Below are 27,962 nucleotides of genomic sequence, written 5' to 3'. Positions count from 1 at the left end.
ATTAAATCTAGAAGTAAAATACAATGGCCATGTATAAAATATAGTTAAATCAAAACAGAAGAAGTACAAAAGAAGGTTTTTAGATGATTCTAAAAAAAATCGACTGATTCCAAAGGCCTGATATCTGCGCTGCTACATTATTGTGTGCAGCATGATTATCTTTTTTTTTTTTTTTTTTTTTTTTTTTTTTGTGAAAATGTAAAAAAAAAAAAAAAAATCATCATATATCATATTTGAGTTGACTTGCTTTGTTATCAAGGAAGATGCACGGATTACTCATTTTATAATGTGTGTTCTTTCAATTAAAACATATATACCGTACTTTCAGGACTATAAGCCGCTACTTTTTCCTTACTTTTTTCTCGTTTTGAACCCTGCGGCTTATACAGCGATGCAGCTCGAGTATAGATTTAAACGGACTAACGGCCACCGGGGGCGCTCTAGCAGGAAGCGCAAAAGTGAGACAGACAGGTGGAAGAGGTGATGTGGACAGGAGAAGTTTTAATCTTAACTTTTAACAATCCTTTTGCGTGTCATGCACAAACCCTCATCATGGAAAACACACGAAGAAATGTATATTTTGAGTTAAAAGCAATCGATGTGTCTGTAAAGAAGGAAATAGAGCTGCTGCACGGAAGTGCCATTGAGCAACAACGGAGGAGAGACGTAGAAGAGTGTGACGGAGCCTTTGAGGCTGTTCAACTCCAACACTGAAGAAGATGACTGCAGTGATTTCAATGAGCAGAAGGAAGATGAAGATAGAGATCAATGACTTTTCTGGGTTTTTTAACCAACCATTTTACTGCCGTGTTACAGGCACAGTTTGGAAAAAAGCAGTTAAGGAATGGAAATAAATATTTAAATCATCTTTCTGTTTACCATCTTTCTGTGTAAATATCTCATGTCACAACATGGACGCCTGCGACTTATAGTCAGGTGCGACTTGAAGTCAGCCGTGGCTTATTGTCAGGTGTGGCTTATATTCTGGTGCGCGTCATAGCCCGCAAAGTATGGTAACTGGAATTAAAACATGCAAAAAATAATAATAAGGATAAAAATGTGCTGGTTTTACACAGTACCTCTACATGTCACGGAATCTTAATTTTCACCAGGTGTTTATTTTCTCACATAAAAAATAAAATCCCAGGAACCAGAAGTAAAATACAATGACCATGCATAAAATATAGTTAAATAAAACAGAAGTACAAAAGTAGGTTTTAAGATTATTCTAAAAAATCAACTGATTCCAAAAGCCTGATTTCTGTGCTGCTGCAGTGTGATCATCCTTTTTTTTTTTTTTTTTGGTGAAAATCTAAAAAAACCATCTGCCATTGAATAGTCTTGGGCTGGTGTTAATGGGTCTTTTGTCTTTCCTGGGTGATGGATCAGCTCCGTGTACCTGATGAAAAGCCACATCATTTGCATTTTAATTTTCCGCACATTAATAGTCATGAGTCGAGTATTCGCAATCAGATTGAAACAAACCCAGTCGCTTCAGTCGCCGCTGTGTTCTGCCTCCGTCTGTCTCCTGTCAGCCTGTTCCCACCACTTTCTGCCCCATTTCCCTCCCCAGCTCCTTTTTATTTCCTCCTCATCAACTCTTTATTTTCTGGTCTTTACTGTAGCTCTGTGTCCCACTTAACTGTGGTTTCTCCCCGGGCGTCAGAGCTCTACTGTAATCACAGCTGTACCTTCTGTCGTCTCAACCACTACAGTACAACTATGAAACTATTTTAGGGATGTTGGGCCTGGCGGGCTTTGGCCTTTAAAGGCTTCTACAGCAGCACTGTGAAAACCCGTCTGCTGGACTTCCACTGTGATGTCAGGAGTGTAACATTAGGGTCATCTCATTCTGGATCTGCCATCAAATCAAGTGTAAACCCTGTTTATTCATGTGCATTTAGTGTTAGCATCAATCCTGTCACAGTTCACATCATCGTCATCCTTTTACATAATCATAATAATCATCACTACAAAACAGTTGGATGAAAACAAGAGAGAACATATTTTGTCATTATTTCCATATCATTCCACTGATGCTCTTTTCCTCTATATACTGTTAGGTCCATAAGTATTCGGACAGTGACACTAGTTTTGTAGTTTTGCCTCTGTACACCACCCCATCCAAACATACATCCATCTATCCAGACACCCATCCATCCATACATATATAAGCACATGCATACATATATATGCATGTACATACATATATACACGCATGCATGCATATATTCAAGATTCAAGAAGTTTATTGTCATATACACAGCAGTACTGAGCAATGAAATTCTTACTTTGCAAGTTCTCGTCACACGACTAACCTAAACAGTTAAGCTGAACTAAAATGAAATAAAGGAAATAAACTGTGCAGTTAAAACAGTTTAAACAAAACTAAAATACAATAAAGGAAATAAACTTTACACTAAGTAAGGAAAAATAAATAGGTAAATAAATAGGTAAAATAAAATGAGGCGAGTACTCTGTGCAAAGAGTAAGTGTATCAAGGTGGAAATAAATAAATAAAGATTGATTGATATATGTACGTACATACATATATACACACATGCATACATATATACAGTCATGGAAGAAATTATTAGACCATCAAAAGTCATCAAAAACAATGGTTATGTAATCAAGTACTAACTCCTGTGTGTATCATGTGACTAAAACAGACAGAAAAGAAAACATGGAATGCCTAAAAGCACTGTTTTTGTCAGTACAATGCCATAGATATTGATGTAAGAACTGAAGGAATTTTGGTTATTATCAAGAAAACATGGAAAATGGATAGATATCAGCTCTGAACTCAAACTACTGTAAGCTATTTTTGTTTTTATCATTATATTTGTCGAAACAAGTTGGACCAGACATTAAAATGAGCAAAAAATTGAAGAAAACAAGGGGCGGTCTAATAATTTTTGCTGTATGTATGTACTTACGTGAGACTGGACTGTGTTTCAATGGTAAAAGGTGATCTGATGAGTCCAATTTGTGCCAGATTGAAGGTACATCAGGGCGAGTAGAGAGGGCAGAGGAAGTGATTACCCATCATGCCTAGTGCCTCCAGTACAAGCCTGTGGGGGCAGTGTTATGAAGTGGGCTTACTTCAGTTGGTCAGGTCTAGGTTGACAGTCTAATGTAATATTTCAGATGGTAACAGGAAAATGACACATAAGACCTCAAAAAGGCAGAATACAATCCAAAACCTACAGAATCAACATCTTCTTTTATTGCTGTTTTGGGTCAAGGACAGAAATAAAAAGTATTTATTATACTGACACTGAGAAATCCTCCCAACTGGACCTTTGTAAACACTTAATTTCTTTTACTATTTGCCTTTGGGTGTTAATCATCTTCAATGTTTGCACATCGACTAATGAACTGGGTTTGTTGTGTCTCAGATTTTGTGGATCGCACTTGAACTCAACAGTTGGATCTTAAAAACACAGATCTATGTTGTGGCTCTCCATCTGATATGTTGTAGATAAAGACCTAAACACTGTTCACCTAGTCCATGTCCTGGCTGCAGTATTGTCATCCAGGGCAGAGTGTTTTGTGAGCGCGCTCCCCGGCGGCGTGTTGTTGGATAATCTGCCAGACTATGCAGGGCCCCTTCAAAGGCCTGGTACTACTTTGAGAACGGGAGAATTTTCGCAGGCATTCATCCAGCAACGTGTACGAGCACAAAACGTACTGTCTATGTGCGCACATGCAGGACGGTGTCTGGGCCACCGTCTAATGCTGCGAGGAGGGTTTTGTCCCTCACCCAGGCCCCCTCAGCCAGGAGCCGAATTCCAGACGGGGAAACAAAAGGGCTGGGGGGGCCGGGGGGCTTGGGGGAGGGGGGGTTGTTATGGGGGCCTTGGCGTAGGGAAGGAACAGAGGCCCAGAGAAAGACAAGATACAGAGCAGGACGGAGGACAGACGGATAAACTCTCTCTGCTCTGCCTTTGTATGCACTTGTAATTCCATTATCTGCATCGCCATTGAACGCAGCATATTGTCCCGGTGTGTGTGTCCGTGTATAATCATGTTGTTGGTGTATTGTTTGTATTGTTGTTACTGTGGCAGTGTGTGAAGGGGATAGTTAGACAATGAAGAGACAAGAGTGCGGACAGACTGAGGGGATGACCTTTTCCCACAAGGCCCTTCTTCAAAGCAGCAGGAATAGATTAAAACCAAGATACCAGACTTTCCTACTGTCACCTGAACGCAACATAAGTGACTCAGAGAGGAATTTTAAGAGTCATGTATATTATTTTTACGTTAAAATAATCAAAAATTAACCAAAACTATCATTACAATGTTTAGACAAAAGAGTAATGTTAAAGATTTCAAAGATGTGAACTGAATTTATTTCCAACCATGGACCGATGTGTCAGTGTGGATTTATGTGACCACTAGAGGGAGTAAGGAATCACTTCTGCCGATGTCCCATGGTGAGGAAAACTGATGCGAAGGCTGAGCTGAAGTTGAAAATCACAAGAAACACCTTTCTGTCAAAGAAAAGAAATGATAAAAATAAAAGCTATTGTTTTCTCCACTGGACTCCACTGGAGTTTGATGCTGAAATGACAGTGTTTCTATTACATGGGTGAGTTTGATTCTGAGGATAATGAAGGTATAACATTATTATTGGATCTTTGCTAAGTTGCTGTTTGTTGATCCACAGTTCAGACTAATCTCTGACAGTTCTGACCTTGTTTGTTGGATTCCAAACAGATCTTTAGTTCAGCTACTGACAACACAAACCAAACAGAAAACAGGTGATTAGTGGTTTTCCTGTGGCTGTTTTCAATCTGAAAACAGTGCTAAGCTAACAGAACTAAGCTAACAGAGCTATAATGTAAACTATCAGCTGATGCAGCATGTGGAGATTATAAGACAGTGTTATTTTGAACGAAATAAGCATCTGCAAATTTTAGAAATTTTAGAAAATTTGATGATACCATAATACAGAAGTGTTATAAACAATGAGCTTTATACTTTATTCAGTGACTAATTCAGTCTGTGGATCCATAGGGTTGATGTGTTAGTGGTCCATGACTATGATTTTTAAATGTTCTACCTCTAAATTTCTAAACTTTTTTTCATGCTCTGACTAAATGATAATTTTCTACCAGAGCTAACCATCTGCTTTCTTCACATCTCACTTAGGAAGAAAAATCTCCCATTAAACTTTAATATTTAAATATTGATGTTTATAAACTATGTGGACAAAAATATTGGGACACATCATGTCCACAGCTGTAAAATGTCCTGTTCATGATGATTTGAGATAAAAACATTCAATATTATAACTATATTATGACTTTTGGCTGTTTTGGCTCTAATGACCTGGGACCGAAGAAGAAAAATCTCCCATTAAACTTTAAAGAAATATTGTCATTTATATCTCAAATCAGCATGAACAGGACATCTTACAGCTGTAGACATGATGTGTCAGAATATTTTTGTCTGTATAGTGTAGTTTGAGTGTTGTTTGACTTGATACCGAAGTCAGAAAATATAGCAAAATTGTTAATGCACAGAATTCTTTGGTAAATTTGTGATACTGACGGAATGAATCGAGCAGCGGTCCCAGGTTTCAGACTCTTGTCGTCATTGCTGAACATGTGTAAAACTATATTTGCCTGTTATTTAATGAAGCTGAGTCAGGCGTTGTCTGATGTGGGTCAAACAGCCGGTATCTACGAGGCCTGAATATAACTCCTACTCTTCATTAAAGATGCAGCTCCTCTTATCGACAGGCCTGAGAGCTCCAATTACCGCTGTACGTTAATGGAACGGAGAGATTGGCAGTTCATATACTGCCCTGAGGCTTTTATTGGGATGGACAGATAGAAGGGCAGCAAACCCCAGCAACAGGCAACAAAGACATACTGAGGGTCAAACGTCCTTTCAGAGGTTCCCCGGTGATGCACAAAGAGGAGAGGCAAATCCATGAGTAATGGAACTCATTAGAGTCGCAAAACATTTAGCAGAACCCTGACACTTGTGTTGAACGCCGTTTGTCTTTTAGACAACTGAGAAGCCTGAGGTGGACGTACATGTGTGGAAATGAGCTCTGAATATTCCAAGAGCTGGTGTATTATAAGAAATAGATCATTATTGGGATTAATGGGATTGGCATTAATACCCCAGAGATGGTTTTTACTTAATTTCTCTCAACATTAATTGTTTTTTAATAATGATTATGATTTTAACTGTTTATAAACTATATGAACAAAATTACTGGGACACATCATGGCTACGGCTGTAGACTCCCCCTCCTTTTCGAATGTGCAGATGAAGTCATGTATGTATGTATGTATCAGTTTTTTGGGTTTTTTTTTTTTTTTCCCATGACTTATTACTACCTGTTTTATTTCTAAGTACTAAGTAAGATTACTTTGTCTTGTTGCATATTCGAAATAAATTAAACTAAGAAAAAAAAAGATGTCCCGTTCATGCTGATTTAAGATAAAAACATCAATATTTCCTTAAAGTTTAAGTGAGATGTAAAGAAGATAGATGGTTAGTTGCGGTAGAAAATTATTGTTTAGTCAGAGCACGAAAAATATTTTAGAAATTTAGAGGTAGAACATTTAAGATCACAGTCATGGATAAAACTAAAGTAAGTCAGTGTTGAGAGAAATTAAGTAAAATCCATCTCTGAGGCATTTTGGAAACAAAGATAATTTAAACCAAACTAACCAATGCGATATTTATTACGATATAAAACTGTATTCTGACATTAGTCATTATTGTTTTGTATCCCAGAAACACCTGAATTCAACATGTCCCAATACTTTTGTCCATATAGACTTTTAGAAGGCTGTACACATTAGACAAATCCACTTTTATGAAAACACTGCTTTTACATTGTCTTCATTTTGTTGGGATTTTTGCTTATTTATAGTCAGATCAGCAGAAAAACATCCAAACAATTGATGACAAAATGTTTGTTCATCACCAGAACTGGCATGACTCAAATTCAGTAAAACAACTAAACATTCAACACTTTTACCTCGTAAAATTTAAAAACAAACTTAAGACAATGAAAATATATTGTGATCATACACACTCAGGAGATGGACCATATTCATCATTTTATCTGCGTCTATAATATACTTTATGCATCCACACTGATGCAGATATTTTGCAAAACATTTTTTTCCCTTTTTTTGTTTTAATTTTAGTGTTTTTAGTCACAAAAACACTGATTTTCTCAAAGTGTACATTTTCTGAACTCAAATAAAATAGACTTGGACTTAACCTTGATTCAGCCCCTTATTGGTCTGGAAAATAATATGTTGCATACATGAGAGAAATATTTGCATGGATTTGTCGAGGTCACCTTCTATATGCTCTCTCAGAGAACATTAGAAAGATGAATTCACATGTCGTACCTTATTTATAACTTGATGTATTCTACTCCGACCCAGTAAAAACATCTCCCCCATCCATTTTAGGTCCTGACCCATCATTGGGGAAAGGAGGGTCCAGATTAATGCAGAGGTAGCTGAGTTTCCAGTCCATATTTTAGTCAAAGACAGATGTTTTCAAGAGATGAAACTGTAAACGGTGCATGTAACAAAGTTTTTAGAGAAGTCTAGGTCTTGATTTGTTCATATCATGTGTTTAAATTCACTAATGCTGTTGTCATGTACCCAGTTTTCTGTTTCTGTTTTCAGATAACAGAACAAATATGAGGAGTTAGATATCGAATTAGTTGTATTATACACCTTGCGGTGCAACCTGGACACATTGTCAGTGAAGGACCTGGCGTCATTGGGTGTTTCGGGTCTTATCTTCAGACACCCTCTGCCAGGCGACCTGGGGTTGATCAGGCCTGTGTCCAGGTAGTTCACTGCGCCACTCATCACCCTTCTTAATCCAGAGCCACTGGGAAGCCTTTTCAGCAGCTTCCAAGGTGTTCTTGGTGGCTTGTCGTCTCTGCTGCCCACTTATTCCTAAGAGTCCCAGGACCCGGTGTAATGAATGCCCTGCAAAGCCCCTGCAGCCTACTTCAACAGGCTCGCAGCAGGCCTTCCACCCCTGCCTCCGACACTCTGCTACCAGAGGCACATATTTGGCCCTCTTTCTCTCTTGCGCCTCTTCCATTCTGTCTTCCCAGGGGACAGTGAGTTCCAGCAATACCACTTGCTTGGTTGCCTCAGACATCAGGACCATGTCAGGCCTGAGCGTGGTCGATGTAATTGTGTCTGGAAACTTCAACAAACTCTTTCTAAGTCGACCAGGAACTGCCGATCGTTAGCTGATGAGAGAAGTCCTCCCTGGGCCCTAGGACAGGGTTGAGGCTTCTCTCTGGCTCGAACAAAGGAGATGGGGCACTTTGTGGGATGTTGATACTTGCTAGAGCTGATGCCGGTACAGATAGTATCTGCTACTGCTCGCAGGACTTGATCATGGCGCCACTAGTGCCACCCCTCTCCCAAGGCCTTAGAGCAGCAGCTCAAGATGTGCTCCATAGATTCTTTCTTCTGGCAGAGTTGACAGGCAGGTGAGTCAGCCAGGCCCCAGGTGAACAGATTGGAAGTGCTTGGGAGGACGTCGTATAGTGACTGGACCAGGAACTTGAAGCAGAGTGGCTCCAATTTCCACATTTCTGCCCACGTGATTTTCCGGCCAGCTTTATGTTCCCACTTGGTCCAGGCCCTGTGCTTGCTCATGCCCACCATCCTGCTGAGGTGAGTTTCTTCCTCTTCCGCCCACACCCCAGCCTGGATTAGCTGACGCCTTTCCTTTCCCCTGGCTGTGCTGTACGACGTTGTAGTGGTGCTCCCAAGCCCGGCCCTCCCAGTTGCCACTGTTCCCAGCAGGATGTTGTGCTGCAGCCTTGCCTCAGCTCGGTTGACCGCTTCCTGGGCACGCCATTTCCTACCAGTTCTGACCTCTACCCCTTCCGAAGAGACCTTGGTGTCAGATGAATCTCGGTAGACCAGGACTTCTCTGGCTCTAGTCATCTTGAACTCCCCCACTAGGCTGCTCAATGGGAGCTGCAGCTTGGTGTTGCACCCATAAGGGTGATGCTGCTGAGACTCTGAGGGAGGCCCAGCCACCTGTATAGGAAGTGGTTTACCTTACATTCAAAGGTCTCTACGGTGGAAATTGGGACTTCACATACCAGAAGAGGCCAGAGTAGTCACGGCAGGATTCCGTGTTGGTAAATCCAGGCCTTGAATTTCCTGGGAAGTCCTGACTTGTCCACTGCACAAAGCCAAGTGCTGAGGTCATCACTGGTTGACTGGCGAGATGCGGTGTCCTTCAGATCACCAGTAAAGAGCTTCTCCAAGCTCTTAATTGGCTTCTCAGACACAGTTGGAATTTTTGCATCCCCCAGAGAGAAGCGAAACTGATTTGTCACCTTGCCCTTTCAGATGACCAGAGACCTGGATTTGGCTGGATTTGGATTTAAATTAACCAGATTTAGGGCTTTTTCCCTCTCCAGACTACATTACATCAACACTTAAAATCTTGTAATTAATGGTTCCATATCATTTCAACTCTCTTTCAAAAATGTTGACACTGAAAACGTGTGTGTTTGAAATGTATTACTTTTAACGTTATTAGAGACTAGAAAACAGTGTAAATGAGTATCTAAGTGAATCAATGCCAATGTTCCCTGGTACCAGTGTTCCCCAGTGCCTATGTTCCCTGGTACCTATGGTCCCCAGTGCATAGGAGAGCGTACCTATGTTCCCCGGTACCGTAGTTCCCTAGTAGCTATGTTCCCCAGTACCTATGTTCTCCGATACCTATGTTCCCTGGTACCAATGTTCCACTGTACCTTTGTTCTCCAGTACCTATGTTCCCCTGTACCAATGTTTCCCGGTACCAATGTTCCCCGGTTCCATAGTTCCCTGGTGCCCATGTTCCCCAGTACCAATATTCCCCCGTACTTATGTTCCTTTGTACCAGTGTTCCCCACTACCATAGTTCCCTGGTACCTTTGTTCCCTGATACCTATGTTTCCTGGTACCAGTGTTCCCTGGTACCAATGTTCCCCAGTACCCATCTTCCCTGGTACCTATGTTCCCCTGTACCAATGTTCCCCAATACCATAGTTCCCTGGTACCCATGTTCCCCAGTACCAATATTCCCCCATACTTATGTTCCCCAGTACCATAGTTCCCTGGTACCTATGTTTCCTGGTACCAATGTTCCCCGGTTCCTATGTTCCCCGGTACCTATGTGTCCCAGTACCTAACCCTACATAGGTACTTGGGAACATTAGTACCAGGGAACATAGGACTGACCTCGAATAATGCCCATCCAAAACCAAAATGCCCCGGCACATACTGACAAATGTTCAAATCTGCTATAGGAGTACAGAGGAGCCTGCACACACATGAACAGAGGGTTTATTCAGCAGAGACTCTCTGACGTGGGAGCAGAACTGGAGCTCATTCTGTTATTGTGTGTGTTTTTGAGTCTTGTGATTGGCTCTGTTCGACTTGAGGAAGTGTGTGACGTTGTGTCGAGGCCTGTGGCGGAGACGAACGTTATCATTTTCCCATTTCTCTGTTCCAACATCTTTGTTTTCCTCACATTCTCCTGCAAAAGAGGAGGAAGAAAAAGGCGTCTTCAGGTCAGAGGTCGTCCGACTGGCAGACCAGACACATGAATCAAAGCCATGCACAACTACACACAAAGTGGGATAAAACGCAACAGTGGGTCATGAAGCTGTGGTGTGTAAATCAGCTCAGACTGATTAATAGTACCGGGTAGGAAAAGGAGACGCAGATGTAGAGAAGTGTCACCTCAGAGGGAATCAGGGAGGAAAGAGGATGGTAGAGGATGATGGAGTCGTCTGGAGCTGAAGTCTGAACCTGGAAACTAATGCAAAACATCTATAATATGAAGGAAAAATACACACATCTATGCGTCAACTGGACCATATGATGCAACACCCCTTAAGTTTATTCCCAGGATTTAGAAGAACAGAATGTTTTGGGCTGTTCGAGTATTACATCTATTAACATGCATAAGATAATGAATATAATATCCAGTAAAATATCCAAGCACCTCATGCAGTTGGACTACACCTACTTTTCGAACCACCGTAGATCACTTAAATAACTGCTACACTTAAATTACTGGTTCACTTTATATCACTGCTACACTTTATATCACCGTTTCACTTTATATCACCGCCCTGAAATGTGTAAATACAACCAGAATTCTTTATTTACAGTATTGTACAGGAAGCTCTTTAAAGAGGTAGTTCTTCAGTTATTTAGCAAGTGTGTTTTAGAGTATATATACTAACCTTAATGTCAACCTGCTACTAACCCACTGTTGTATTGTTTTGGTCTGTCTGTTTTTTGTCTTCTTGTGCTGTATGTAAAGCTGCTGAATACTTGAATTTCCCTCGGTATTAATAAAGTATCTATCTATCTATCTATCTATCTATCTATCTATCTATCTATCTATCTATCTATCTATCTATCTATCTATCTATCTATCTATCTATCTATCTATCTATCTATCTATCTATCTATCTATCTATCTATCTATCTAGTTAAAATTAGGGCAGTCAAAATTAATGCACATTAATCCATCATCATGATTAATCTGATTAAAAAATTTTAACGCAATTAACTCATCTGCAGCAGAATGACTGTAAACGTCTCCTCCAACACATTTGGGTCAGTTTGTCCCAGTAGAGTTAGTGTTAACGCACATGAACAAATGGTCAGTTGATCCAGTAGTGACAGGCAGCAGAACCAACCCATAAAGATGGAAGACGTCGAACAGCGTGTTGGCCCTCTGAATGGAAATAGGAGGACAAAAAAAAACAAGATGGAACAGTCGACCCACAGAAAGTATTAGACACACTGCAGGAAGGAGTGGTCTATTCACTGAAGCACTTCCAGATTCAAATACGACATTAACACGAAGCATACTTTAGTCGAGGATTCTGGTAACACTTCAGCTAACACTTGTGACAAACATGTTAAGTGCGTTTATATTCCCTTCTTTCTCGAGTCTGTTTGCTCATGCAAAATGAAACACGATTAATATAAATTAAAAATGAATGCTATTTAATCACGATTAATCTAAATTAATCCACAGCAACCCTATGATTAATCTGATTAAAATTTTCATCATTTCACAGCACTATTTATAATATAATTTTATGTCTTAACTGTAAATCTAAATTTAATGCACATTTCAACTTCATTTATTAATTAATACATTTTTCATGATGTTGGTCAAATCTTGGACGTCCTTTAGGGTGGATTGTGTCGTTCACATCGTCTCTGTCTCATTGCTTCTTTTACATCAATTTTCATTTTGTTATGTCTTTTTCATCATTTTTGCCATGTTGCGTCTTTTACATTGTTGTTGTGTTGCGTTGTGTTTTATTTCATCCTCATCTCCTGGTGTCTTTTGTCATCATCTTGTTGCATCTTTTTCATGGTTTTAATTTTTTACTTTGTCTTTACCTTCATTTAATTGAGTCTTTTACATCGTCTTCATCTTGTTGTGTCTTTTCTGTCATCTTGTTTTAGTCTTTTACATCGTTTTCATTTTTTTATATTTTTGTTGTCTTTTACGTTGTTGTCGTCTTCTGTTGTCTTTTATGTCGTCCTCATCTCCTTATGTCTTTTGTCATCATCTTATTGCATCTTTTGCATGGTTTTCATTTTTTACATTGTCTTTGCTTTCCTTTTATTGAGTCTTTTACGTCATCTTCATCTGGTTGGGATTTGTCCTTATTCAGTGTCACATCAGCAGAAAAACATCCAAACAATTCTGATGATAAAATGATTGTTAAACAAAAAAAACAGACATGAGTAAAATTCTGTAAAATAACTAACCATTCAACACTTATTTTACCTTATGACAAAGAAAACTATCTTAATAAAACCATATCATTACAGTATTCACTCAGTATTCATGGTGTTATTATTGCCCAGTGATGGAAGTTTGGACCAGAAATTATCTCCTCATGAACCACATTTATCTGGATTTAGACAAATGTTCTGTAATTGTTTCAGTTGGAGGATTATTTCCATCAGAGCTCATTTGCCGACACAGATCTGACTGAATCCGTGGTGTTTTCCCCGTGGCTGCTCATGACAGCAGCTGTGTGTGGAGTGCACAGCTCCTGCCATGTGCTCGGCGTTTCATGACTCCCCAGAAACCCCCTGGGGAGCATCAGATCCAGGCTCAGGGATTAACACCTGGGTTGGCATGGCAACCCTGACGCCAGGCCATCGCTATGGGAGTGAAAAGGAGGAAGTGATTTAGGAGAGACCGGAGAGTGGAACAGTTCGGATCAGTGGACGTTTAGGTTTTCACCAACAAAAACACAGCTGAGAACTCAGAGCACAAAACCAAAACTGAATTTAACCCTCTGGTGTCCTACCCATAGAGGTCCTTTAACCACCAAAAGCACGAAATCTGCACAGTGTTGTAGTAATGTCAACATTTTTTCATACAATTTGTTTTGAACTTTTTTACATTTTTTTGTATTTCACAACTTGAGCCATAAACAAAAATATCCAATACTCAGTAAATGCCATATTTTAAGCCTTTAAATGCCATGTTTTAATGTAAACAAACCATATTTTTTTATACAAAATATACACAAAACTTTTTTTTCTATGTCTAATATTTTAAAAGGAAAGTGGACTCTGTGTGTGTGTGTGTGTGTGTGTGTGTGTGTCTTGGGCATCACATTAACATACATAACCTTAACAGAGCTGACTGCTGCAGTTTGTCATACTTGTGTATTTTTGGTCAAAGAACAGACTAGTGACAACGACAAGTTGATAGGACCAATATTTTGGGAGATATTAGCAGTTTTGGAATACAATAGCAATGCAATCACGTTGCTTTGACCATGACGGTTGACTGGAAGTGCAGTACCACCCTGCATGATGGGAAATGAAGTTAAAAACAGGAACGACGCATTTACTAACTTCAGTCCCTAGATATTGATATTCATATATTGTCCTTTAAATTTTAAAGAATGATTTTCCAAACATTTTTTATGTCAGTACTTATGAAATATAGACTAACATCTTTTCCCAAAAGTCGGCTCTGCCCAGCATAAATACTACCACATCTAGAAACCGTGGTTCCCCGTGGGTCAACACACTAGTAATACATAAAAAAATGATTAACAGCACCATTGGTTAATATACAGTATTACTTTTTGTGCTTGGTTAAGTGTTAAAATATGACAATGTGTGTTTTTTACTCACTTCAGAGAAGGGTGTTCGTGTAGTACTGTTCTATTGTTTACAATGTGCTGATTTTAGTGGCGGGGTCAGAATTTTAAAAATCAAGCGAAAATGAACAGCGAATTCTGATCTAATATGCTTACCTGGATACCAGACGGTAAGGAAAATAGTTTCTACAACACACTGTATTAAGCATTTATTACATATAATAATGAGAATTTATGGCCAGATATTGAAAGCTAAGTTCTTCCTGAAAAAAGGTACAAAAGAACTGACAAAAAAAAGATAATTTCTGACCCTTTTAATGTAGAAACAACATAAATGAATGTAGGCGTCCTGTTGTAATGGGAGTCGTTAAAGGGTTAAAACCAAAAATCAGCCTGAAACTCTAAAGAAATAATGATTTAACCTTTTGTGGTGACTGTTTAGTCTGGTTTTAACCTTTGTAAATGCTGGCTTTACCCTTTTGAACTGGACTGAATAAAGCCAATAGTTACCACCAATCACACTGAGGATTGATTGGACTGTTAATCAATACCAGTGACTCCACAGTTTCCTGTTGATCTGCTGAGGCGTCGGTTCTTCTGTGGCTCTGCTTTTGGAGGCTGTTGTAATGTTATTTGTAGCTGTAAATCAGTAGCAGGCCCGTGGAGCAGCAGTCCCAGACTAGATGTGTCAGGACGTCGACGGCCAAACGGGCAGAAAATATGACAGAGAAAAGAGGGAGAAGAGGGAGGCGCAAAGGAGGAGACGCTCATCCCATAATTCTACTTAAAGCTCACATGAGCAGCTGATGCACCGCACACTTAATTCTGTTACGCAGCGACGGCCACGAGGACGCTCTGCAAACAGCGAGCACCGACACAAACTGATGGACAGTATTGATCATCTATTTGACCGATGGGTTTTCATCTGGAGTGTGTGTGTGTGTGTTTCTTTTTTTGCTGAGGTCTGTTGAGTATCAGGAATCTGTCCAGAGTCTAATCCACCTTTATCTGTGCAGTTTGTCAGGGTTAAAATGATCATGCATATTTATTTATAATCCATACAACACGAAAATACAGGAAATATGTGCGCAGCCTTAAAAGACACAAAAACACTACATGTGCTCTAAAGGTTAAAGTTACTATTTAGTGTGACCTCTGACCCCATCATAAGAAATGGGACAATAAGAAACATCTGACATGTGTTGAATCGAGCCTGATTATTTGTTCGCTTTTGTGCATTTTGTTGATTATTTTGTTCATTTTGTGGTTAATTTGTTTATTTTTGTTCCTTCTGTTTGTGTTTTCAGTTATTTTGTTCATTTGATTGATTTGTTGATTTTGTCAATTAGTATTTTGTTCTCTTTGTTGATTATTTTGGTCATTTTGTTGATTATTTTATTCATTTTGTGGTTAATTTGTTTATTTTTGTTCTTTTTGTTGATTTTTTTGTTCATTATGTAGTTTGTTTATTTTTGTTCATTTTGTTTGTGTTTTTGGTTATTTTGTTCATATGATTAATTTGTTGATTTGGTTAATTATTTTTGTTCTCTTTGTTGGTCATTTTTAACCATTTTGTTGATTATTTTATTCAGTTTGTAATGAATTTGGTGATTTTTGTTCATTTTGTTCGTGTTTTTGTTTAAAAGAAGAATAAGATAAGAATTGAATGAGAACAAAACACAAAAAATGAGAATAAATTTTTAATCAAATGAGATAAAGACAAGATAAAAAATAAAGTGTTTTCAAGTAAATCTGGCAGCTAAAGAGTGAAATCCATTCTCTCATTAATTCTCACTGTTTCACATTTTGGCCCCACACTGTACCTTTTTAAACTGCAGTCAACCAACATTTGGACTGAATTTATATTTATTAGTGACTCAAACTTGGTAAAAATGTCTTTACTTGTTATTCATCATCCTCCCTTTTCTGTTTTTTTTTCTTTTTTCCTGTTTTTCTTATCGTTTATGGTGTTATTTTGCTTTGTCTATTTCAGTCGCTCACATCCCTCTGACACATTTCATTTGTTGTCATGCCCTACTTCATCCTCCTCCCACCGAGGAAAGGTTCTCCTCCAGGGTCAGAATGTTTCACTCCGTCACTAATCTCCTCGTCTTTGTGTCGATGTTACACTCATTTGGTCTGTTTTTCCACCTGATGTTAAAGTCAGACCTCAGCGTCCCGGACACATACATTAGCTTAATTAGACAGAAACAGAAGCGTCAGGATGAAGCCCTGGTCTGGAGCTCGATGATGGATGAGGGAGGGGCCTGACACGGTGAGCACCCAGGGGACGAGGCCCCGCCCTCAGCTGAGCGCCGTGTTCTGGGGGTCGGAGACACAAGGGTGATGAGAGCGTCTCTGTCGGGATAAGATGGATAAAGGGAAACGGCATCTATACACCAGCTGTCAAGTGTTTGAGTGCGGAAAACATAAAATGTCTTAAAAAGTCATACATTCAGCTTCATCTAAACTGATTTAAGTTTGATTTAATTCTGCAAAACCAACATATCCATAGCCACTTAATATCCAGAAAGTAATACATTGTAATTTAGCATGTTTAGTGTAAATTCAATGAATTAATCTAACCACATATACAATCAGAAAGATAATCCTCTCCACTTGTGAATTCGAAATTGGGATGCATTGTGTTCAAGTGCTTTTGTTGTGTTAGCAAAATGAAAAATGGCTGACACACAGTTCATGGTGACCTGTTACTGGGGTAAAAGAGGTTTGGATGTTAACCCTTTTAGGACGATTGTGTCTCAGGTGCTACTATTTTGCGTACACCGTCATTCAAATTGCTGTAACTCCTGAACCATTTGTACTTTTGACAAAATTCAAACGGCAACTGAAAGCTGAGATTCTCATAAATAATTATATATAATGGTGATTGCACCATTTGGTGTGTTGTACTAGTACTAATATTACTGTTTTACAGTGGGGGTTTTTTTTTGCCTTTTTTTTTTCACTGTTTTTATCTATTTTACTGTTTTGTATAGTTCATTGAAAGTTGTATTTTAGCTGTAAATATTATACAAATGTACATATATTTGATGGTGACACGGTGGTGCAGTGGATAGCACTCGTGCCTCAGAGCAAGAAGGTCCAGGGTTCGATTCCAACACCAGTCGATGGTGGTGGGACCTTTCTGTGTGGAGTTTGCATGTTCTCCCGGTGTCTGCGTGGGTTCTCTCCGGGTACTCTGGCTTCCTCCCACCATCCAAAGACATGCACTGATGGGTTAATCGGTTAATCAGACAGCTAGTCAGGGCAGAAAGAGCTGCGCTGTCTGTATAAAAAGCAGCTCATGGATGACTAGTTGGGCTGTTGTTGACTTGGTTTTATTACGTTTGCTGTCTCTGCGTATGTCGTTGTACATGTGAAATCTGCTGTTGTTCTATATGTGACTTGATTTTCCTTCTGTTTTCAGCTGTTTCGGGAGGTACGCATCATGAAAACGCTCAACCATCCCAACATAGGTGAGAACAGACCTGTGTGTGTTGATGATGTGGTCGTTGTCTCTGACCTCTGACCTCTGTGCTGACCTGTCGTCCTCTGTCTTTTACAGTTCAACTGTTCGAGGTGATTGAGACGGAGAAGACTCTGTATCTGATCATGGAATACGCCAGCGGAGGTGAGTCCACGTCACTACAGGGTCCATCTGAATGGAGCTCATTCATTGGTTCATTAGTCTTTATTTTTACTGAGTCTTGGTTTCAGTTTTAGAAGTGTAGTTTTACTTTTAGTTTGATATTATTTTCAGTCATTGACTAGTTTTATGTGAGTTTTCAAAGTTTCATGAGGAGGAAAGAGAACGCAGATTTTACTTTTAAGAGCTGAAGATTAACCCTTAGATTCATAAGTGGGTCGAAATGACCTGTGGAGGTTGTTTTCTTACAATATCTTTGTAATGAAAAGTTATTTCATATTTCAGGCATTTGAAACTTCAGTTCATTCAACAGATAAACCAAAGGACTCACTCACTCACTCACTTACTTACTTACTTACTTACTTACTTACTTACTTACTTACTTACTCACTCACTCACTCACTCACTCACTCACTCACTAAATGGATGTTTATATTGTTCTATGGCTCTTATATGCTATATATTAAGGACTATATATACTTTGCTTTAAAATTTTTCGAAATAGAAAAAAAAATACAATTTTAAAATTATTTAAAAAATAAAAATATTTCAAACATAAAATCATTCTTTTGTGGACCAAAATATAATACAAATGATTATTTCAACATAACAAAATGACAAAAGTGGCTTAAAAACACATTAATTTTAACACGAGTAATTTTGACTCATTTATGGAAGAGTAGAGGGGCCAGACACTATTTCAGCAAAATCTATTATTAACTGAACATAATATGATCCATTCATCTATACATTTAACCTTTCCTTACTGATCTATCATCATTTATTATATTATTGTCTGACTTTAGTTTTTTTTCAGTGAAAATCATGTATTTTCTTAAATTTAATTCACTGATCATGTCAACGTTCATTAAAGCTCAGAGTAACTTCACAGGTTATTATATAGATAGATAGATAGATAGATAGATAGATAGATAGATAGATAGATAGATAGATAGATAGATAGATAGATAGATAGATAGATAGATAGATAGATAGATAGATAGATAGATAGATAGATAGAAAATTAACACAACATATAAACAAGTGTGTCCATCCACTGTCATTGATCCAACTCCATGGGTTTTATTGGTGAATCAATGATGTAGAAGATGACAGTGTTTCCACGGTAACTACGGAGCCTCATGTATTGATCATATTAGTGGATCAACAGGTATTAAACATAGATCAGTAGATTCTTTGGCTGTTTCGGTCTTTTCTGTTTTATTGAAATCCACTGAACAGTTAAATCACCTTTCAGTGTAGTTGTGGTCAGACTGAAGCGGAGCAGTGTGTTCGTCCTTATTAGGAATCAGAAGAAGGAGAGAAGAGAGCGACCACAGAGACAGATGAAGGGTTCATGAGGACAGAAGGAGGGAAAACAGAGAAGCTGCGAAAATAGAAGAGTCCATGGGAAACAATGTTAAAATGGAGTCAAACTGAGAAACTGAACCACAAACTGATTCTGTTGGACCGGGTCGATTTACAGACAGAAATGTACAGATGTTTCTACACTCAGAGCTGTGAGATTAACCCTTTAGCTGCCAGAGTTATATAAAAAAACAAAACTATTTTTGTATTAAAATTTCAAAAGCTGTATCTTGGAAGTGTTTAGAGATAAAGTCATTCTTTAAATGAGAAAAATATTTGGTATGACCCAAAGTTTATGATGGGAATAAATGTACTCATCTAATTTGAACATTGTGACACAGGGCAGCGCCCATATTGGATTGCTTAACTTTTAGCAAAATTGAACTTTGAACATATTTACAGTTTTCTTTGTGTTTATGGTTTTTTGTCATCTTATCCTTAAAATAAATTAACTTAAACATTAGTAGAGTAGCCATATCTGTCTGTATTTATCCAAACTAAAACTAAATTAACTTTACTTACTTACTGACCCACCTCAGTTGGATTCATTTCAATTTTTATGTCTTCCTTGGGACAATGCCTACAAAGTTTGTTCACAGTTTTGACAAATTTAGATTTTTGATGGATTTTTGAAATATTAAAAATTAAATTACTTTTAATGGTCCATATTTTGATGGTTTATACCATGTAAATGGTTACAGTTATTAATATAGTTCCTATTGATCTCGATAGAAGTCATATATGGACTTTGATTTAATTAGTTAGTTCTCCTCCAGTCAAAGTACCACCCACTTCTTTCGTTTGACTGATCCCTTGCATCCAGACCACAGGACTGGGACATAGAGACAGAACCTGACAACCTCACAAATTCAACTGGTTATTAATTCTTGATTGAACATGCTGGTGAGATACAGGGACATTGGTCTTATTTTTTTTACATGAACATACTCATAGTCTGAAACACCAGATGAATAAAGTGAGTTGACAACCACTTCCAGGTGATTTACAGACTCAGATCATGACTGTCTTCATCCTGTGTGTGTTTGTTTCCAGGCGAAGTGTTCGACTACCTCGTGGCTCACGGCCGAATGAAGGAGAAAGAGGCCAGAGCTAAGTTTAGACAGGTCAGTGAAAGCTCACCTGTCCTTCTGCCACCATCTGTCAGCTGATGCAGATACTCCCATCATGCTCATAAGGTGGATGTGTTAACCTGTGTTTCTACATCCTCCACAGATCGTCTCAGCGGTTCACTACTGTCACCAGAAGAACATCGTCCATAGAGACTTAAAGGTGAATTAACAAAGCCTTATTTTCAATGTTTAATGGTCTATGGATTATTTTTGTGATTAATCAATAACTTATTTGGTCTGTAAAATGGTGGAAATTGTTTATCAGAGTTTGAGATGACATCATCAAATGTCTAATTTGAGCCACAACCCAAAATTATTCAATCACAGAAGAGGAATGAAATAAAATAACTTTTGAAGCTTGAATCAGAAAAACTGGATTTTTTCTTTATAAATTACTCAAAACAACTTGATTATCAAGACTGATCAGTTAATCAATTATTTATTTCAGCACGCATTTCTGATTTAAGTGTGGAATACATGACTAGTAATAAACATTTTCTCTGAAACTGTTCATTAAATTGTCTTTATTGCAGAACCATAAGCATTTGATTCACAATAAACTGCAAAATATCTGAAACAACAATATACAGAGATGGTTTTTACTTAATTTCTCTCAACATTGATGTAGTTTTTTTTTTATCCAAGACTATGATTTTCAATGTTCTACGTCTAAAGTTCTAAAATATTTTTCATGGTCTGACTGTAAATAATAATTTCCTAACACAACTAACCATCTACTTTCTTCACATCTCACTGAGGAAGAAAAATCTCCCAATAACCTTTAAGGAAATATTGATGTTTTTATCTCAAATCATCATGAACAGGACATCTTACAGCTGTAGACATGATGTGTCCCAATACTTTTGTCCATATAGTTCATTTAATTTGTCTGTGCTGAAATGTTTTTTGTCCTTCCGTGTTCCCATCAGGCCGAGAACCTGCTCCTTGACGCCGACTCCAACATTAAAATCGCAGACTTCGGCTTCAGTAACGAGTTCACAGCCGGCAGCAAACTGGACACGTTCTGTGGGTCACCACCGTACGCCGCCCCTGAGCTGTTCCAGGGGAAGAAGTACGATGGTCCGGAGGTGGACATCTGGAGTCTGGGGGTCATCCTGTACACGCTGGTCAGCGGATCGCTGCCCTTTGACGGGCAGAACCTGAAGGTGGGACGGACTGTCCACCATAAAACGAAAGTTTCCTCCTGTCTGTAAACAGCATAGACTAGGGGTGTCAAACATACAGCCCGTGGGCTAGGACCGGCCCACCAAAGGGTCCAGTCCGGCCCATGGGACAAATGTGTGAAATACAAAAACTTCACTGAAGTTATTAACAATGAACAGTGTCAAAATCATTTTAGTTGAGATTCCTCATACAAACCAATTCAGTCTAACCCAGTAAAGTACGATCATAACGTCACCTTCAAAAAATAACTGCCTATGTAATTTTTTTCAGATTTTTTTAGGAAACACAGAACACTAAGCCAGAAATTGAGTATATGATGATTTGGGCAAAAAGTCATTTTTGTCGAAAACTGTCTTAGGCAATTATTTTAGGAAGGTGACGATTATGAATAAAGACAACTCCAAATTTTTCTTTGTTTTAGTGTAAAAAAAGTTTGATTACATAAAAGTTTTTACATTTACAAACCGTTCTTTCACAATAGAATGTGAAAATCTGAATAAATATGAACAGCATGAAATGCCTTAAGGGAATATGTATATTTTTTACCAACATTCTTCCTGTTACTAAATGTTTTGCATAAGATGATTATTAGAAAATACAGACAGTTAAATCATAACCCATGGTGATGAAGGAGTCACATACTCAGGATTTCTCTGAATCATTAAAGGTGATATTTGTTCTGTTTAGGATTCGTTCCAGTTACTGGTGGAGGTGGATAATACGTCCATCTACTTTGTGTTTTTTCTCTTAAACCTGTGGTTCTGTGTTCCTTTCGTACTCACAGTATGTTTGCGTGTTGCATTCAGGAACTCCGGGAGCGGGTTCTGAGAGGGAAGTACCGCGTCCCCTTCTACATGTCCACAGACTGCGAGGGAATCCTGCGCCGCTTCCTGGTCCTGAACCCGGCCAAGCGTTGCTCGCTGGAGGTGAGGACCACTGTGGTTTGGTTTTAGAAGTCCATCAGTGTTTTTATTTTTATTTTGAGGAATTTACGGTTAGCTTACCGTCCAGTAGGCCATGAACTATTGTGAACACACTGTCTGGCATCGAGTTCATCATCTTTGTTAGCAATTTGATTCAATTTTAGACCATGCAAAATTCAGACTTGCCTGTACTTGAAGATAGATTCTGTTCATTTAAATGTTAATTTGTTTTTGTCTTATTTTGCTTTGTTTTGTTTCATTTTGTTTCTTTGTATGTTCAGAATGAATGAATGAATAAATAAATAAATAAAATTAAAAATTACTTCAAACATATTCTCTGACAAAACTATTGGTCGGATTCATTTCACATTTTACATGTTGCTTCCTTGGGATAATGTGTTCAAATTTTCACAGTTTGAAGAAAATTTGATTTTTGATGAATTTGTGAAATTTAAAAGATGTGCCTTTACTTCTAATGGTCCATGTTTTGATGGTTTATAATACATAAATGGTTACAAATATCAATACAGTTCCTACTGATCACTGATAGAAGTCATATGTGGACTTTGACTGAATGAGTTGGGTTCTCCTCCAGTGAAAGTCCTGCCCACTTCTATTGTTAGATTGATCTGCATCCAGACCACAGGACTGGAACATAGAACAGAACCTGACGACCTCACAAATTCAACTGAGGATTGATTCTTGATAGAACATGACACTGACATACAGTTACATTGGGACTATTTTTATCTTTGAGACACAACAATACATGTGTTACTGTTATGTTTCAAAGCCAAAAATGTTACAAATAGATCTGAATTTTCAGTTGTTCACAGAGTCGGTGAGAAATAACACACAGCTTTATTCAATATCTCCTAATGTTTCTTTCACTGAGCTGATGGATTTATGCTTGTAAATGTCCTTGTGTTTCACCAGCAAATAATGAAAGATAAGTGGATAAACGTTGGCTACGACGGAGAGGAGCTGAAGCCGCACACGGAGCCGGTGGAGGACTACAACGATACCAGTCGCATCGGTGAGGAGTCATCAATATTTCCTTAAAGTTTAATGGGAGATTTTTCTGTCTAAGTGAGATATGATGAAAGTAGATGGTTAGTTGTGGTAGAAAATTATTATTTACAGTCAGAGCATGAAAAATATTTTAGAAATTTAGAGGAAGAACATTTTAAATCATAGTCCTGGATAAAAAAAAAATCAATGTTGATAGAAATTGAGTAAAAAGTATCTCTGAGGCATTTTGGAGGCAAAGATAACAATTTAAACCAAACTCACCAATGCAGTGATATTTATCCCATAATATAAAACTATATTCTGACATTAGTCGTTATTGTTTTGTATCCCAGACCCCTGTTAGAAAAGAAACACCTGAATTCAAGGTGTCCACATACTTTTGTCCATATAGTGTATATATATACTGTGCTACTGGAGTTTTCATGTATCTGTACTTTACTTGTGTATTTATGTTCCTTTAAATCCTCACATTTTAACACCAATATCTGTACTATATTCTCCTTACATTAGTTTTAATACATTTGATGTGAATTCAGCATGTCCCAATACTTTTGTCCATATAGTGTATGCGTGTTTAATGTGTTGAATTGTTGACATGGAGTTGTTTCTCGTTGACTATGAGGAACATCCCATCCATGTTTGATTCCTTCATCCATGTTCCTTACGCCCTGTTTCTGCTTCCATGTCAGATGTGATGGTTGGGATGGGTTTCGCTAGAGACGAGATCAGAGATTCTCTGTCCAGTCAGAAGTACAACGAGGTCACTGCCACCTACCTGCTGCTGGGACGCAAGAACGAGGTGAAGCATCTGAGCCGTAGGAGTGTGTTGTCTGCTGTAGCCCGGTTGTGTGTGTTTGTGTTGTAATAACTGTGTGTCTGTCAGACGGAGGGCAGTGAATCCCGGTCCGGCAGCAGTCTGAGTTTAGCCCGGGTCCGGACCGGTGCCATCACCAACGGAACCAGCAAACACTCCACCTCCTCCTCCTCGTCCGGCGCCCCCTCCTCCTCCAGCCATAAGGCCCAGCGCAGCGCCTCCACCTACCACCGCCAAAGACGCCACTCCGACTTCTGTAAGGCTGCATTCACTGACCGCACCAGATGTATTTATTAATAATAATAATGATGGATTAAATTTATATAGCGCCTTTCTATGAACGCATACTCAAACGCGTACATCTGAGCCATGGCCGCCAACAAATTTAACCCAGAAAGACCCAGGGCTGCTTTTACCGCAGTTCCCAAATGAATTTTCAGCTCTATTGAACCTTTCTTATGTGATTCATCACCATTTATTATTGTAATATTCTTTGTATTTTTCTTTTTTTTTCTTTTTTCTTTTGCTCAGTCTTTTTATTGATATTTATGCAGAAACTGTACAAGCTGAATATGTTACAGACATGAGTCAATGCAAACAAGAACAATCCCCACCCATGCTCCAACAGAGCCCCACCCCTATAAAAAATATCACTGTACCGTTCAGCAGATTGGCTTTGATTCTGCATACAAACACATATATTGTACACATTGTTTGCCTGTTGAAATTATATACAAAATACACTTAAAAACAAAGCAGATAAATTAAAGTAGGGATGTTTGGTGGGTTTGGGAAAATAAATAAAGAAACAAATTTGTTCATTAATTCATTTTTAAGTATAAATGATGTATTTTGTATATTTATTAGAACCAGAATGTTTTATTAATCCCAGGGGGAAATAATTGTGTTACAGTTGCTCCATTCAAGTATAATTAAAAGCAGCAGGAAAGAAATTATCAACGCTACAAAAAAGAAAAAAAAAAAATTCTACATTTACAACAGGAATTTACTAGACAATATATCAATGTGATAAATAAAGAAATATACATAAATAAGTCTGCAAAAATATTGTCTGTGATTTTAATTATGAGGTTATAAGGTGGAAACCAGGTATTTTCCAATATTTAATTCATTGATCATGTAGATGTTCATAAAAGCTCAGAGTAAAGTTGGAGGTTATTTTTCCAGAAACAAAGAAAAATGAAGAAAATGTGACTTTTTCAACAAAATATATCATTAACTAAACATAGAAACATCTTCAACCACTGTCATTTGTCTTTTGGGGATTTTGTTGCCTATATTATTGTTTTGTTTTCTTTTATTTTGTTCAGTCTGCATCTTATTTTGTTCATGTTACTTATTATTTTATTGATTTATTATTAATTTGGGGGCCTTTTATAAATTTCTTTTGCCGTTTTTGTTCATTTCATTGCCTATTTTATCCATTTTTACTTTATTCTAAAGCTTTTTTAGTTTTTTTTTTTTTATTCATTTTTGTTAATTTCTTTTATTATTTAATATATTAAAACAAGCATCATCATCCACTGTCATTGATCCAACTCCATGGGTTTTACTGGTGAATCAATGTTGTAGAAGATGACGGTGTTACCACGGTAACTACAGAGCCTCTGAACGTCCAAATGGGTCATATCTGATGACCATGAAAAGATGACAAACTGTATTTTACACCAATTATTTACATGTATTGATAGGATTAATGGATCAACAGGTATTGCATAGTTTAGATCAGTAGATACTTTTAGTCTGTGGTGGATGTTTGGGTCTTTAAGGGTTAATCTGAAGCTTTAATTCTCCCTCTTTCTAAACCCTTTTGTTGTTTTTTTTCATCAGGTGGTCCTGCAGTCCCGGGGTCAACGCACCCCAAACGCAGCCCCAGCGGTGTCGCAGAAGGGGCGGGCCTTAAAGAGGAGCGACTTTCAATCCGCAAACCGAGCACCAACACCGTCGGCTCACGCAGCATCCCGACACCCTCCAGCCCCATGGTTAGCTCCGCCCACAACCCAAATAAGGCCGAGATACCCGACCGACGCAAGGAATCCAACTCAACCACGGTACAGGGGGTGGGGTACTTTATGTATCCGGCGAATTGATGAAATGTGCATTTAATCCCTCATTAATACAACATTTGTCCATGGCAGAATGCACCAAATCCTCGAAATCCCATTTACTCAGATTACAGGTTACACTGAGCAGATTGTATGGAGACTGTAAACACTGAAATCCTTTGCAGATTAAAAAACACAGATGTAAAACAAACGGATATTTTCTACCAGCAGGTGTTGATCTGACGATAGATAGATAGATAGATAGATAGATAGATAGATAGATAGATAGATAGATAGATAGATAGATAGATAGATAGATAGATAGATAGATAGATAGATAGATAGATAGATAGATAGATAGATAGATAGATGTGTAAAGACAAGAAAACATAAGTAGCAAAATGAATAAAAACTGAAAAGGGCAAAAAATAAACATAAATAAGTAGCACAATAAATAATAAGAACAAAATATTTAACAAAATTAATAAAAATCACAAATATGAGCAACAAAATGAGTCAAAAATTAACAAAATAGGCAAAAAAAGAAAAAAACAAGATTAAGTAGCACATTGAACTAAAAGAACAAAACAGTTTGCAAAATGAATAAAAATGGACAAAATACTTGAAAGAAAAGTTAGCTGATATATATTAGAGAAGTAAGATAGTTTATGGGTTATATAAAAAAAACAACTTATACAGTAGAAATTCTAAGGAAAGCTTTATATAATTATAAGTTGTAGCAAACTAGCAGCATCAATAAAATAATATACATACCTGTGACTGGAAAATATGTTTAATTACTATTATACCAATTCTGACTGATATCAGTAATTTGCATCATAGTTATTGTATGTGCACAAGAGCAAACACTATACATAAGAACCTGGATAATAACTGTAATGTACCAAAAAAAAATGTAAAGTGTAAAATTAGCTGTAATGTGCAGAATGAGACATTTAAAATGACATTTAAGGGCAAATAGATTTATGAGCAGACGTCAGATGGAGGTGAGTTTATTGTAGAATTAAACAGAATGTGGCAGGAACATGTAAATTTGTCTGATGTGATAGAACTCACACATGAACAGGAGGTTTGTTGGATGTTAACGTCAGTATGTTCACGTCTGTTTCTGATGCAGAATAACATCCCTGCCAGTGCCATGACTCGAAGGAACACGTATGTTTGCACAGATCGATCCAGTAACGACCGACACTCACTGCTGCAAAACGGAAAAGAGAACAGGTAACAAACTCAGCGCTGTTTCTTCATCTTCTTTACTTCTTTTTGTCTTCGTCCTCCTCTTGACCTTGGTCGTCCTTTTCTTCTTTCTCTTATTCTGCTTTTTTTTTGTCTTCATCTTGATTGTCTTTTTCAATCAATCAATCAATCAGGTTTATTACAAAATTATTACAGTTAAAATCGACAATTAATTTACAAGATACAGTTTGTGAAAGGACACCCCAGAAGCAGTCCTCAGCTTATAAATGGGGGCCCTTAAACATCTGATAAGAGACACAATTTACATGATAATCTTTAATAAATTAAAATGTTCTGAATAACTACAAATATATTTTAAAATATTTGCCTATCTATCTAACGAGGTTTCA

At 37.9% G+C, this 27,962-nt stretch overlaps 1 protein-coding gene and 1 long non-coding RNA gene across 5 annotated transcripts in view; both read left to right on the top strand.

The window, feature by feature from the left end:
* mark4b (MAP/microtubule affinity-regulating kinase 4b) overlaps positions 1 to 27,962 on the top strand; it is a 66,596-nt gene that overhangs the window by 21,815 nt on the left and 16,819 nt on the right. For all 4 annotated transcript variants that reach the window (XM_030151465.1, XM_030151466.1, XM_030151467.1 and 1 more), the window contains exons 4-14: positions 17,619 to 17,667; positions 17,757 to 17,822; positions 20,259 to 20,329; positions 20,439 to 20,495; positions 21,265 to 21,501; positions 22,327 to 22,446; positions 23,380 to 23,479; positions 24,165 to 24,274; positions 24,359 to 24,545; positions 26,141 to 26,361; positions 27,494 to 27,597. In XM_030151465.1, coding sequence (XP_030007325.1) covers positions 17,619 to 17,667; positions 17,757 to 17,822; positions 20,259 to 20,329; positions 20,439 to 20,495; positions 21,265 to 21,501; positions 22,327 to 22,446; positions 23,380 to 23,479; positions 24,165 to 24,274; positions 24,359 to 24,545; positions 26,141 to 26,361; positions 27,494 to 27,597 — 1,322 coding nt within the window. The remainder of the gene's footprint in view (positions 1 to 17,618; positions 17,668 to 17,756; positions 17,823 to 20,258; positions 20,330 to 20,438; positions 20,496 to 21,264; positions 21,502 to 22,326; positions 22,447 to 23,379; positions 23,480 to 24,164; positions 24,275 to 24,358; positions 24,546 to 26,140; positions 26,362 to 27,493; positions 27,598 to 27,962) is intronic.
* Positions 5,370 to 16,604, top strand: LOC115431238 (uncharacterized). Its single transcript, XR_003937055.1, has 3 exons — positions 5,370 to 5,469; positions 14,631 to 14,634; positions 16,592 to 16,604. It is a non-coding gene; the product is annotated as an uncharacterized LOC115431238 (long non-coding RNA).

This window comes from Sphaeramia orbicularis, chromosome 13, assembly GCF_902148855.1.
Source record: "Sphaeramia orbicularis chromosome 13, fSphaOr1.1, whole genome shotgun sequence".
Classification (NCBI taxonomy): domain Eukaryota; kingdom Metazoa; phylum Chordata; class Actinopteri; order Kurtiformes; family Apogonidae; genus Sphaeramia; species Sphaeramia orbicularis.
The sequence above is the reverse complement of the archived record's forward strand: the minus strand, read 5'-3'. Positions and strand labels throughout refer to the sequence as shown.